Genomic DNA, 14,921 nt, shown 5'->3' on the forward strand with positions numbered 1-14,921 from the left:
ATGATAAACCCCTCACTTGCTTATTTTTCATCAAATTGAAAATAAGGGGGGTGGGTCCCAATACATAAAATCTGCAGGGAACCCGGCTGGGCTACCCAATACCTAATATAACCTAACCTAACCTTACCTTAAGCTCAACTAGGAATTTTGAGTAAATACGCTAAAACGTTTAATTGTGACTATTTTAAACATGACATGAACCAAGTGACTGATGGGGCATTTAACTAAACTTGATTGGGTGGTACAAACTTGCTTTGTTAAAACTTTTTCATCCACAAAAGGGGTAATTTTATTTGTCATTTCGAGGATTTAAGTCAATTTATCGCTTATTAGCTTATCCTTAGACCTTTTTCAACATCTTTCTTAAATAAATATATTACAAAATTTATTCTTATATGGTATTCTAGTTATAATCCTTCCCTAGATTTAAGAAAAGCTTCATTAAATGGGAGAACTATATCGGTTCAGAAATTAGTAAGATCCTTCAGTACATATAGCACAACGACAGCTAAGTATCCCCTTAATTTCATATTAGAATTGTGATAGTTCTATATGAATGAAAGATCCACTAAGATGATTGAACACCAAAATTTGCACATGTCACTAATTGTATTGCCATTTGTATTAGTGCGAAAACATTTAAAATTTAGTAAGTCTTTACGTCCAATCGGCCTCACTATCCACAATTTAAAAAAAACTGCGTGCTTCGCACGTCAACAAAATAGAATCTCTTTTATTTTCTATAATACACCCTCTCCAAAACACCCCCTGAAAAGCTAAAAAAAAAACTTAAACACCTTTCGATTTTGGAGAAAAAAAATTGGCAGCTTCCTTTTAAGGAGATAAGGAAAGTGTCATGTGTGACGTCATAAAGATTCGTTTAAATTCATCTCTTTTTTAGGGGTTTCCTTTCCCACCTCTCCTCTTATCCTTCTTTTTAGACGTATTTTATGACTTAAACTTATTTTGACAAAAAAATTCTAAAGCTTCTTATAAAATTTTATCAAGTTTAAGGCTTAACACAGGAAAAGGTAAAAATATTCTTGATATTACAAAGTGAATGGTTTAATTATCAAAAAATGTAAATGAATGCATATATGGTAGTCTAGACAAAATGTACACAAATTGAAATTATTTTTCCTCATAGCTCTTTCTGCATTAAAGGTGTGTCCGTCCATATATCCGTCTAAAATGGAAAGTACAAGCATATGATGCTGTACAATATCACGACACATTAACAGCAAAGTTTTCCTAAAAGTTGATTGCCTTTAAAATCAAAGATTTTATATATTTATTGTTGTTCGTTTGTTCTACTGCATAATGAGTTGAGGATTGCTTTAGTGTAAGCAATGTTTCTTGTAGAACGATGTCTGCCTGTCTGTCATTCTGTACAAATCTCGGTAACAGCTGAACCTTAACAGTTTTAGGCTATTTTTTACTAATTACGAACAAACTATTCTATATAGGAAGGGGACTTCCCAATACCTCTTGGAGCGAAGCCCCTTAATGCTAGTGGCGAAGACACTAGTTCATAATAAAATAATATTAAGGTATAACCCAAAAGCTTTTTTAACTTTTAGCTTCCGATAATAAAAAAAACTCTGCCTAGATTTTTTTTGTCGATCAAAATAACAACAAATATATCTATTGCAATATTGATTAATCATAACTGGTGGCAAAGGATACATAAAAAAGTTTTTCATCAGATAAAATATCCCTTTCTGAGACAGAACTAGCATAAATTTCTGGTGAGTAGGTGTCTGATTGTTTGCTTTAAATAGACAATAGTCTGCAAAAAATGTTGTGGCAATGCAACCACTGTAAAAAAAAAGACACTGTTGGCAGTTAGTGGCATTTTTCACTTGTAAATGAACTTTTTGATTGTTTTGAAATTAATTACTTATAATAATAAGAACAAATATTTAAGAACTTATTTCAAATATTTTATTTTGGTTTTCATCAAATATTAGTGAAAATCTTAAAAATAAAATTTTACGAAGTTTTAAATCAAATTAGCTTTTAATCAATTATTGCTATATCTAATTTAATTTTAAAAAGACTCTATTAATAATACGTGGAAGGTAAAATTTGCAACACATGTCAAGATGGCAGGTTGGGAGTTTGCCTAGTTCCCTTAACCAATATGTATATAGTTATATGGGTTTAAAACAAATACTGGATATTTGATACTATGTACACATTCTCATCAAAATCAGAAAGGATATTGTATTCTTAATAATGGATCATTTTTAAAACAAATTGTATTGTTATATTGTATCTTGTTCAGGAATATTAAACAGTATGGATCTTAAAACTGGCACAATATAGTGGATGTATTTTTGTCATAAATTCGGGTTTTTATTGTCACCAAAGAAGTAATTTAATGATTTTTGGACTACCAGAAAATTGTTATATCTTTTATATGAACAGACAAATTCTAACACTGGTTCTAACAAAAATTAGGGAAAATAATCCTTTAAATCACTCTCTTTTTGATTTATTCCCTGAAGTTTTGTTTTGGTCTTTACCCCTGGAAACGGAATAAGCTTATGCAAACAGAACTTTATTACTTTAAATTTACAACATTCTACCTTATTTCCCAACAAAGCAGTATTAGTCAGGGATATCAATGATGACAAACAAAATCAGCTCTTCTGTAATTTAAATAAATTAGTTGAACAAAAGATATTTAAATATGTTTTTGAGGCATCAAGTAAGATGTGCTGTAAAACTTTGGGTACAATATATAATTCAGAGTCTAATGTTCTCCCCCTCCCTAAGTGTAAGTACATAAGTCCTTGTTCTTAACTTTTTGTCTCACAAATGTAAAATATTTACAAATATCCTATTCTTTTTATTAAAAGTTTATATTCTTTGGGTTTTATTGTATTTCCTTTTTAAAATAAATGTCTGAATATATAGTTTTCAAACGCAATGTTTTTAAATATTGAGTGTCTGTAAGTCTGTCATAATGAAAATTGTAAAAAATATTTTGTAGAAGGCAGAAAAGTAAAGTAAAATGTTATTATACTATGATTGAATAATCCTATTGAGAAAACGATTTACAATAATTAACCAAAGGATATTTGCAAACATTTTTAATGATTGATATTTTTCTTGTACTTCCACTATATGAAGATTTTTTTTGAAAATTGCTAATTGTTTCATTCTTGATTTTATATTTTTCCATATCTGTATATTTTTGGGTTTATTTGTAAGATTTTTTAGGAAATGTATTAGGGTTACACCTAATACTTATATCTTATTGATTATATCCTTAAAAGTAAAGTTCATATTTCAAAGAGGAAATAAAATCAAGGATGACATCATCAATTGGCATCGAAATAGAAAAGGATTAACTAAGTAGACTAATGGACATAGGTAGTTGAAAGTAGAATAGATTCAAATGGTTACACCTGTCTTTAATAGTAGCTGAGAAAAGTAAGTTTCTTTCATTAAATTATAATTTTCAGAACAGTGAAAATTATGGCAAGCTAGACATGTCTCAACCATGACACTTTGGTTGAGCTTGACTTCCGAATTAGCGGGAAGTTCACGAGATCAGTTGGCGAACATACAAACCCCCAATACCAGGAACCATCAAGTTTCAACAGCAGGTTTGAATATAGATTTATTGATGAAATTATTTCAAAGACCTGAAATTACAATATCAATTAGTTCATAATTCCAGTTATTTATAACCACGTAATCTTATTTGCTTTTTTTAAAAATCATTTTTCTCTACGGTAAAAAATCTTTGGAAACTTTGGCTTTAAAGGAAAATTATTTGGTTTAATAAATCATTGTTAAATGCAACAATAAGGCACATAAAAATTACTAAAACATATATTAATCATAATTAAGTTTCATGCTTAGCTGGCTAAAGCCTTTTTAAAACTACATATAATCGTCCTATACACCATTCTTCCTAATAAAATTAACAAATTCTACCTGAAGCTCTTATGGTTTCAAATCCCTGGTATACTAGGGTCGTTCACACACTATGAGACCAATGATAGGCCCAATTTTGTTCTCCGAAATCTTCACACTCTCATATCTCATTCAAAAGTGAAAAACGTGGGCGCATATAAACAATCCATGCTGCGTCACATTATGAAGGGAAAGTCAAAAAAGACGACATTTGCGCTTAGTTTTAGGATTAATGATAAGGAATTAATTTTGAACTTGATAAACACAAAGCTTCCTCGAAAAGAGGTTAAGACACACCCCCCGTTTGAAAGTCAAATTAACTTCCTTAACGAGATTCAAGGTTTTTTTGCGCTGAGCACTAGCAACATTTCTCACTAAACTCAACTCACCATAATCACATGAGAATGGCCACATCCCGAAAACATGACAATTTTGCTCCTAACTAAATGAAACCCCGTGAAATGCATACACAATATTATACTCCTCACTAGGACTCATAATACCTCACATTTTAGGAAAGAAGGATGGGGATTGGTTTGTACCATACAATATTCCAGGCACATGATACTCACAAAATCGCATACACAAATCCTAAAATGGATAATCCTATTAATCATGATGTTGTAAATATAACAACTATACTAAATAATAATCATTTCATAATCAATAGGTAATAAATCATTATTAATAAATCAATAAGTACCTACGAAATCAGGTTGAAATGTAAATGTAAACAATAATGGTAAAATAAAACAAAATAAATCTTAGACAAGAAAATTAAGATTTATAGGTACTTAAAACTAAATTTGTTAAGCATCAAAAAGAGTAGTAAGAAAAAATTTTTCAAAATCCTTGGGCAGAAAGTTTTTCAAACCTAATGAATAAGAACTGTAATATCTTAATCAACAATAAAACTTTTTAATACTTAAAGAATAGCAAAATAATAATATCTTCGTTAGAATTTTCATTGAGATTATAAGAAAAATACCAATTTTTCTTTGTAAAAAAATATGAGACTTTAATATGAATTTTCAATCATTCCTTGATCTGAATAAAAATGTTTACTTGATTGAAATTCATATATAATGTTAAAAAAATCTGCTAAAAAAATACTTGATTTTTCTCTTAGAATAAATATCGAATCACGCAACCTCGACACATTTATTCCTTTTTGGTAAACTTTTCAGGTAAGTTTTATAATGAATTGTACTTTTAAAAAGAATTTAAACTCAATAAAATTAAATTTGAGCATATGAAATAGAATAAAACTTAATCGCATTTCATTTGATTCTTATTTTAGGCATAAAAATAGGCATATGAAAAATGTGGCTTTTTACTAAAAAAAATCTCAATTTCCATAAAATAAGAATCAATTATCAATCAAAATTTTTTTTAACCGCTTTTATTTTAATATCTGCGATAAAAATGAAGGAAAGGTTAATTTAAAATATGCATAGTTTATCTTAAATTAACTCTGTGATATTCATATAAATAATAATCAATATTCTAATAATATCATACATCGTGTTCATTATTATAAATGCTTAATAGAAAATAGAGTCTACATTTTTAAACATGAACGAAAATATATGTACCTAGGAAAATAATTGCTATAAATACTTTCTCAAGGCTTAAAATTGTCCGAAATCGCTAGGTACGTATATTACTACGAATCTCTGCTCTCGGAATGAAGAAAAAAATCTTAACGCGTGGATTAATAGGAATCCCAGCTCCCGGAGTGAAAGAAAAATTTTGTACATGAATTGTTAAGAATCTCTGCCTCCGGAATGAAAGAAATCTTTGATTGCTTACAAAATAAAACAAATATCTTGATTTTTTGCGATAATCTTTTTAAAATAATAATCAGAAATATTTTAAACATTATCATACTAATTTTACATGTTGTGTTCTTTACTTTAATGCATTATCTCATATGAGAATCTGAGAATAACATTTTTTTTTTTTTAGCAAACGTGAACCATGAAAAAAATACCTCGAAAAATAATTTTAAAAAATCTATTTTTCTCAATCTAAAAAATCTGCAAAAATCATTTGGTAGTTGATACACACAAACTTTTGCTTTTCAAAATCATACTTAAAGAAACAAAATCTTTTAAATCTGCTTTAAAAGTCTAAACAATTTTGTAGAATTTTTGTGCTTAAATATGAACAATAAAATTAGTTGAATAATGAATACTTATTCTTTGCAGAACCTTTTTAGGTTCCCTTCACAAGCTTAATATATAACTTGTAATATTTTTTCTTTAAAGATCATTTTCACATAAATAGTTTATGTTGTAGATTAGATATGTGTGGTTTGAAATTTTTCAATGACTTTCTGGCGGCAACACCCGCCATATTTCCACCCGCCATTTGCAGGCCTCTTACCCTGTGTCGGGCGGCAAGGTTGGCAGCAGCCAAGTCGATTCTTGATTCATGACAGCACCAGGGCAAGTAATAAAAGTGTGACTGTCATAAAATTTAGAATCATCTACCGGCTTTTGTCCGGCCGGAACCGAAACTCCCGTCGGCTCTTGTCCGGCCAGAACCGAATTTCTTATTGGCTCTTGCCCAGCTGGAACCGAAACTCCCGTCGGCTCTTGTCTAGCTGGAACCAAAACTCTGATCGGCTCTTGTCCAGCCGGAACCGAAACTCCCGTCGGCTCTTGTCCGGCTGGAACCGAATCATTCAGCGGCTCAATACCCGCCGTAACAATATTCTCAACGGCTACAGTATCGTTACCAATATCATCAGGAATAACTGCAGCACAACTAACATCATTATCAATATTAGCCACGGCAACACCCACCGTAGCCATGTTGTCAACGGCTGCGGCACTAGCAGAACCAAAAGGTTCATCAGCAGCGTTACAAGCAGAACTAACAGGTTCAATAATAGCAGCTACGGCAGACCCAACCGGCTCATTATCAACAGCTACGGCAGAACCAACCGGCCACGCACTCTTATCAACAGCTACGGCAGCTTTATATGCAGATTTCTGCTGACCAGCTCCATAGTCAGCACTTGTACAGATAAAACCACTACCAAAAATGGTTCGCCACAACATAGACTGGCCCACTTTCTGGTAGGTTGATGGAAACACGTCAGGATGTGTATTTCCAATGATGATATCTAAGCCTCCACTAATATATGTAAATCTTTCTGGGGGCATCTTAAATATTTCGGCGGCGGTTTCCGGATGGACCGAGCGCATCTCGTTGCCACCTCCGAGGTTAGGCATAACAGCTGCCTCAAATTCTCTCAAGTTACCATCCCTGTCCTTCAGATAGAACACCACATTGCGGCAGGATGATTCACTACCGTCAGCAACAGAAATGTTTGTATATCTGCCGGTAGATTTCAGCTTCAACTTGTGGGACATCTTCTCAGATATAAGTGGTAGACTCGAACCCGAATCAAACATGACGGCGGCATGGCAGGCGCCGCCGCCAGGTGCTACAACTGGAACTATTTGCAGCAGGAAGGTACATGTGCTAGGCTCAGAACTTGATTTGTAGACTGTATTCACACTAGCACTAGCCTCATGCAACATACGACTATGATAGCCGTCGCAATTATTGGTGCCACAGACACCAAGCTTATCCGATTTATTACAATTGTCAGCAGCATGACCCTCACACAGGCAGAGTTCACACAATTTATTCTGCTGGACAACTTTTTTTCGGTCAACAACATCCATCTTCTTAAATGTGGGACAACGGAAAATAGGATGTTTATCCTCGCAACTTTTAATAGGACATGCACTATTCCACTTGGAAGTTTTGTCCTTTCCAGCCCATCCATTCTCATTGTCACTGCGGCCAGACACTTGCGCGGCGGCAGCTCTGTCACGATTTCTCTTGCCGGCGTTAGTGTCATAGGACATATCACCGGCCAACATGGCACCCCTGGTCCTCTCCAGCAGTTCTACAATCTTCTGGATGTTTGGTTGGTTCATGCTACCTAGCTCCATCATAATTTTGTCTCTCAAATTTTCAGGGCACTTGTCTTTAAAAATATGAATAAGAGTTAGGTGATTGTAATCCTTAGCTGCAGAACCAACGATGGCTTCTACCTCCTGCATCATGCTCTTGAAGGTAGCAATTGCGCTAACCACGTCCACAGGTTTATCCACAGGTTTCATCTTGTTCAACTTAGTTAAAATCCTCATGAACCGGCGAGTGTTTGATAAAAACATCTGATCAAGAAACGCCCATTGTTCATTATGATCTCTAATCGCTGACACTTGCTTGCGTAGTTCCGGGTTGGTTATCACCTTCTCCATACACAACATCAGACTTAACCTCTGGTCAGCAAATCCATAACCAGAGCATAGATCCTTAAAGACCTGTTTAAAGTTTGGGTAATCCGTGTCAGTACCGTCGAACGACGGCAACAAACTGTTGTCCCAGCGCCCATACTGCGGGTTGGAACTCCGAATATCCACGGCAGACATACTTCTGGAGAGAATGGCAGGTGTCCCACTCTCATCCAAATTAGATGAACGACGTTCCATCTCTCTAAGCCTTCGGTACATATCACGTACTTCTTGGCGCAACTCCATGGAAATTTTAAGCACTCCCATGTCCATCTTCACCTTCTCAATGACGTCGAGGTTCCTGGCGACAGTGCTTGACCTCGCGTCGTCTGAATCATTGTCAAGCCAGTACAGAATTTTTGTACACTGCTCCAACGACGCATAAACTTTATCTGCAACAGTTTTCTGCTCACTAGCTTCATCCAAATCACGCTTGAACTCGCGCAGCTCACTAGTATCCACGGCAGGTTTTAGACTTTTTATTAGGTCAGATTGGTCCTTGACCTCACTAAAAATGTCACGAATTGATTTTAAATTCACATTTTCACATGAACTAAAACTTTGGCAGGCTTTTAGATTTTCATAAAACACTTTTATCTGTTCGTCAAACACCTCTAGCCTTTCATTGCCAATAGCGATAGCTCGCTCAATTTTCTGCTTTTTAGTGAGCACCATATTGATTCACTAGGTATGTCTTAACCTCTTTTCGAGGAAGCTTTGTGTTTATCAAGTGCAAAATTAATTCCTTATCATTAATCCTAGAATTAAGCGCAAATGTCGTCTTTTTTGACTTTTCCTTCATAAAGTGACGCAGCATGGATTGTTTATATGCGCCCACGTTTCACTTTTGAATGAGACATGTGTGTGTGAAGATTTCGGAGAACAAAATTGGGCCTATCATTGGTCTCATTGAGTGTGAACTACCCTAGTATATCAGGGATTTGAAACCATAAGAGCTTCAGGTAGAATTTGTTAATTTGATTAAGAAGTATGGTGTATAGGACGATTATATGTAGTTTTAAAAAAAGGCTTTAGCCAGCTAAGCATGAAACTTAATTATGATTAATATATGTTTTAGTAATTTTTATGTGCCTTATTGTTGCATTTAACAATGATTTATTAAACCAAATAATTTTCCTTTAAAGCCAAAGTTTCCAAAGATTCTTTAACCATAAGAAAAGAAAAAGATTTTTTTTAGTGCTCAAAGTTTTAAGATAACGAATAATATTTTATTCTGTTTATTAATTGATCTTGTAATTTCAGGTCTTTGAAATAATTTCATCAATAAATCTATATTCAAACCTGCTGTTGAAACTTGATGGTTCCTGGTATTGGGGGTTTTGTATGTTCGCCAACTGATCTCGTGAACTTCCCGCTAATTCGGAAGTCCAAGCTCAACCAAAGTGTCATGGTTGAGACAATTTCAAAGTATCTGATGAATAGGCGTTAGCATTCATCAAGAGATCAATAGCATCTAGATTATTGATGCAAAAAAGAAAGAGCTGCACAAGCAATTTCAAATGAATGATGGTTGAAGGCGCTGCACAAGCAATTTCAAATGGTTCTGAAGAATAGGCATTAGCATTCTTCAAAGAATCTGAAGAATAGGCGTTAGCATTCTTCAATAAATCAATAGCATATAGTATATTGATGCAAAAAAAACATTGACAATTTTTCTGTGAAATAATTACCTAGTGAATCAATATGGTGCTCACTAAAAAGCAGAAAATTGAGCGAGCTATCGCTATTGGCAATGAAAGGCTAGAGGTGTTTGACGAACAGATAAAAGTGTTTTATGAAAATCTAAAAGCCTGCCAAAGTTTTAGTTCATGTGAAAATGTGAATTTAAAATCAATTCGTGACATTTTTAGTGAGGTCAAGGACCAATCTGACCTAATAAAAAGTCTAAAACCTGCCGTGGATACTAGTGAGCTGCGCGAGTTCAAGCGTGATTTGGATGAAGCTAGTGAGCAGAAAACTGTTGCAGATAAAGTTTATGCGTCGTTGGAGCAGTGTACAAAAATTCTGTACTGGCTTGACAATGATTCAGACGACGCGAGGTCAAGCACTGTCGCCAGGAACCTCGACGTCATTGAGAAGGTGAAGATGGACATGGGAGTGCTTAAAATTTCCATGGAGTTGCGCCAAGAAGTACGTGATATGTACCGAAGGCTTAGAGAGATGGAACGTCGTTCATCTAACTTGGATGAGAGTGGGACACCTGCCATTCTCTCCAGAAGTATGTCTGCCGTGGACATTCGGAGTTCCAACCCGCAGTATGGGCGCTGGGACAACAGTTTGTTGCCGTCGTTCGACGGTACTGACACGGATTACCCAAACTTTAAACAGGTCTTTAAAGATCTGTGCTCTGGTTATGGATTTGCTGACCAGAGGTTAAGTCTGATGTTGTGTATGGAGAAGGTGATAACCAACCCGGAACTACGCAAGCAAGTGTCAGCGATTAGAGATCATAATGAACAATGGGCGTTTCTTGATCAGATGTTTTTATCAAACACTCGCCGGTTCATGAGGATTTTAACTAAGTTGAACAAGATGAAACCTGTGGATAAACCTGTGGACGTGGTTAGCGCAATTGCTACCTTCAAGAGCATGATGCAGGAGGTAGAAGCCATCGTTGGTTCTGCAGCTAAGGATTACAATCACCTAACTCTTATTCATATTTTTAAAGACAAGTGCCCTGAAAATTTGAGAGACAAAATTATGATGGAGCTAGGTAGCATGAACCAACCAAACATCCAGAAGATTGTAGAACTGCTGGAGAGGACCAGGGGTGCCATGTTGGCCGGTGATATGTCCTATGACAATGGCGCCGGCAAGAGAAATCGTGATAGAGCTGCCGCCGCGCAAGTGTCTGGCCGCAGTGACAATGAGAATGGAAAGGCTGGAAAGGACAAGGCTTCCAAGTGGAACAGTGCATGTCCTGTTGAAAATTGCGAGGATAAACATCCTATTTTCCGTTGTCCCACATTTAAGAAGATGGATGTTGTTGACCGAAAAAAAGTTGTCCAGCAGAATAAATTGTGTGAACTCTGCCTGTGTGAGGGTCATGCTGCTGACAATTGTAATAAATCGGATAAGCTTGGTGTCTGTGGCACCAATAATTGCGACGGTTATCATAGTCGTATGTTGCATGAGGCTAGCGCTAGTGTGAATACAGTCTACAAATTAAGTTCTGAGCCTAGCACATGTACCTTCCTGCTGCAAATAGTTCCAGTTGTAGCACCTGGCGGCGGCGCCTGCCATGCCGCCGTCATGTTTGATTCGGGTTCGAGTCTACCACTTATATCTGAGAAGATGTCCCACAAGTTGAAGCTGAAATCTACCGGCAGATATACAAACATTTCTGTTGCTGACGGTAGTGAATCATCCTGCCGCAGTGTGGTGTTCTATCTGAAGGACAGGGATGGTAACTTGAGAGAATTTGAGGCAGCTGTTATGCCTAACCTCGGAGGTGGCAACGAGATGCGCTCGGTCCATCCGGAAACCGCCGCCAAAATATATAAGATGCCGCCAGAAAGATTTACATATATTAGTGGAGGCTTAGATATCATCATTGGAAATACACATCCTGACGTGTTTCCATCAACCTACCAGAAAGTGGGCCAGTCTATGTTGTGGCGAACCATTTTTGGTAGTGGTTTTATCTGTACAAGTGCTGACTATGGAGCTGGTCAGCAGAAATCTGCATATAAAGCTGCCGTAGCGGTGGATAATGAACCGGTTGGTACTGCCGTAGCTGTTGATAATGAGCCGGTTAGTACTGCCGTAGCTGTTGATAATGAGCCGGTTGGTACTGCCGTAGCTGTTGATAATGAGCCGGTTGGTACTGCCGTAGCTGTTGATAATGAGCCGGTTGGGTCTGCCGTAGCTGCTATTGATAATGATGTTAGTTGTGCTGCAGTCATTCCTGATGATATTGGTAACGTTACTGTAGCCGTTGAGGATATTGTTACGGCGGGTATTGAGCCGCTGAATGATTCGGTTCCAGCCGGACAAGAGCCGACGGGAGTTTCGGTTCCGGCTGGACAAGAGCCGATCAGAGTTTTGGTTCCAGCTGGACAAGAGCCGACGGGAGTTTCGGTTCCAGCTGGGCAAGAGCCAATAGGAAATTCGGTTCTGGCCGGACAAGAGCCGACGGGAGTTTCGGTTCCGGCCGGACAAAAACCGGTAGATGATTCTAAATTTTATGACAGTCACACTTTTATTACTTGCCCTGGTGCTGTCATGAATCAAGAATCGACTTGGCTGCTGCCAACCTTGCCGCCCGACAAAGGGTAAGAGGCCTGCAAATGGCGGGTGGAAATATGGCGGGTGTTGCCGCCAGAAAGTCATTGAAAAATTTCAAACCACACATATCTAATCTATGACATAAACTATTTATGTGAAAATGATCTTTAAAGAAAAAATATTACAAGTTATATTAAGCTTGTGAAGGGAACCTAAAAAGGTTCTGCAAAGAATAAGTATTCATTATTCAACTAATTTTATTATTCATATTTAAGCACAAAAATTCTAAAAAATTGTTTAGACTTTTAAAGCAGATTTAAAAGATTTTGGTTTCTTTAAGTATGATTTTGAAAAGCAAAAGTTTGTGTGTATTAACTACCAAATGATTTTTGCAGTTTTTTTTTAGATTGAGAAAAATAGATTTTTTAAAATTATTTTTCGAGGTATTTTTTTCATGGTTCACGTTTGCTTAAAAAATGTTATTTCTCAGATTCTCATATGAGATAATGCATTAAAGTAAAGAACACAACATGTAAAATTATTATGATAATGTTTAAAATATTTCTTATTATTATTTTAAAAAGATTATCGCAAAAAATCAAGATATTTGTTTTAATTTGTAAGCAAATAAAGGTTTTTCTTTCACTCCGGAGGCAAGGATTCCTAATAATCCACGCATAAAGATTTTTCTTCATTCCGAGAGCAGAGATTCGTAGTAATATATGTACCTAGCGACTTCAGACAAATTTTAAACCTTGAGAAAGTATTTTATAGCAATTATTTCCTAGGTACATATATTTTCGTTCATGTTTAAAAATGTAAACTCTATTTTCTATGAGATAAGCATTTATAATAATGAGCATGATGTATGATATTATTAAAATATTGATTATTATTTATATGAATATCACAGAATTAATTTAAGATAAACTATGCATATTTTAAATTAACCTTTCCTTCATTTTTATCGCAGATATTAAAATAAAAGCGGTTATTAAAAATTATGATAATAATTGATTCTTATTTTATGGAAATTGAGATTTTTTTTAGTAAAAAAAGCCACATTTTTCAGATGCCTATTTTTATGCCTAAAATAAGAATCAAATGAAATGCGATTAAATTTTACTCTATTTCATATGCTCAAATTTAATTTTATTGAGTTTAATTTCTTTTCAAAAGTACAATTCATTATAAAACTTACCTGAAAAGTTTACCAAAAATGAATAAATGTGTCGAGGTTGCGTGATTCGATATTTATTCTAAGAGAAAAAATCAAGATTTTTTTTAGCAGATTTTTTAAAAATTATATATGAATTTCAATCAAGTAAACATTTCTATTCAGATCAAGGAATGATTGAAAATTCATATTTAAAGTCTCATATTTTTTTACAAAGAAAAATTGGTATTTTTTTATAATTTCAATGAAAATTCTAACGAAGATATTATTATTTTGCTATTCTTTAAGTATTAAAAAGTTTTATTGTTGATTGAGATATTACAGTTCTTATTCATTAAGTTTGAAAAACTTTCTGCCCAAGGATTTTGAAAAATTTTTTCTTACTACTCTTTTTGATGCTTAACCAATTTAGTTTTAAGTACCTATAAATCTTAATTTTCTTGTCTAAGATTTATTTCGTTTTATTTTACCATTATTGTTTACATTTCGACCTGATTTCGTAGGTACTTATTGATTTATTAATAATGATTTATTACCTATTGATTATGAAATGATTATTATTTAGTATAAGTTGTTATATTTACAACATCATGATTAATAGGATTATCCGTTTTAGGATTTGTGTATGTGATCTTGTGATTGTCATGTGCATGGAATGTTGTATGGTACAAACCAATCCCCATCCTTCTATCCTAAAATGTGAGGTTTTATGAGTCCTAAGTGAGGAGTATAATATTGTGTATGCATTTCACGGGGTTTCATTTAGTTAGGAGCAAAATTGTCACGTTTTCGGGATGTGGCCATTCTCATGTGATTATGGTGAGTTGAGTTTAGTGAGAAATGTTGCTAATGCTCAGCGCAAAAAAACCTTGAATCTCGTTAAGGAAGTTAATTTGACTTTCAAACGGGGGGTGTGTCTTAACCTCTTTTCGAGGAAGCTTTGTGTTTATCAAGTGCAAAATTAATTCCTTATCATTAATCCTAGAATTAAGCGCAAATGTCGTCTTTTTTGACTTTTCCTTCATAAAGTGACGCAGCATGGATTGTTTATATGCGCCCACGTTTCACTTTTGAATGAGACATGTGTGTGTGAAGATTTCGGAGAACAAAATTGGGCCTATCATTGGTCTCATTGAGTGTGAACTACCCTAGTATATCAGGGATTTGAAACCATAAGAGCTTCAGGTAGAATTTGTTAATTTGATTAAGAAGTATGGTGTATAGGACGATTATATGTAGTTTTAAAA

At 34.8% G+C, this 14,921-nt stretch overlaps 1 protein-coding gene across 1 annotated transcript; it reads left to right on the forward strand.

Annotated features, from left to right (window-relative positions):
- The first annotated feature begins 8,942 nt into the window (after positions 1 to 8,942).
- LOC145313989 (uncharacterized) lies at positions 8,943 to 13,365 on the forward strand. Its single transcript, XM_080153659.1, has 2 exons — positions 8,943 to 9,211; positions 9,513 to 13,365. The coding sequence occupies exon 2, from the start codon at positions 9,954 to 9,956 to the stop codon at positions 12,546 to 12,548; it is 2,595 nt and encodes an 864-aa protein (XP_080009785.1). The 5' UTR covers positions 8,943 to 9,211; positions 9,513 to 9,953; the 3' UTR covers positions 12,549 to 13,365.
- Positions 13,366 to 14,921: the final 1,556 nt, after the last annotated feature.

This window comes from Acartia tonsa, chromosome 3 (assembly GCF_053477335.1).
Source record: "Acartia tonsa isolate MP-2025a chromosome 3, ASM5347733v1, whole genome shotgun sequence".
Lineage (NCBI taxonomy): Eukaryota > Metazoa > Arthropoda > Copepoda > Calanoida > Acartiidae > Acartia > Acartia tonsa.

What these genes read in the sequence shown, in the direction of transcription:
- LOC145313989 (XM_080153659.1), top strand. Translation starts at nt 9,954, where the DNA reads ATGGTGCTCACTAAAAAGCAGAAAATTGAGCGAGCTATCGCTATTGGC.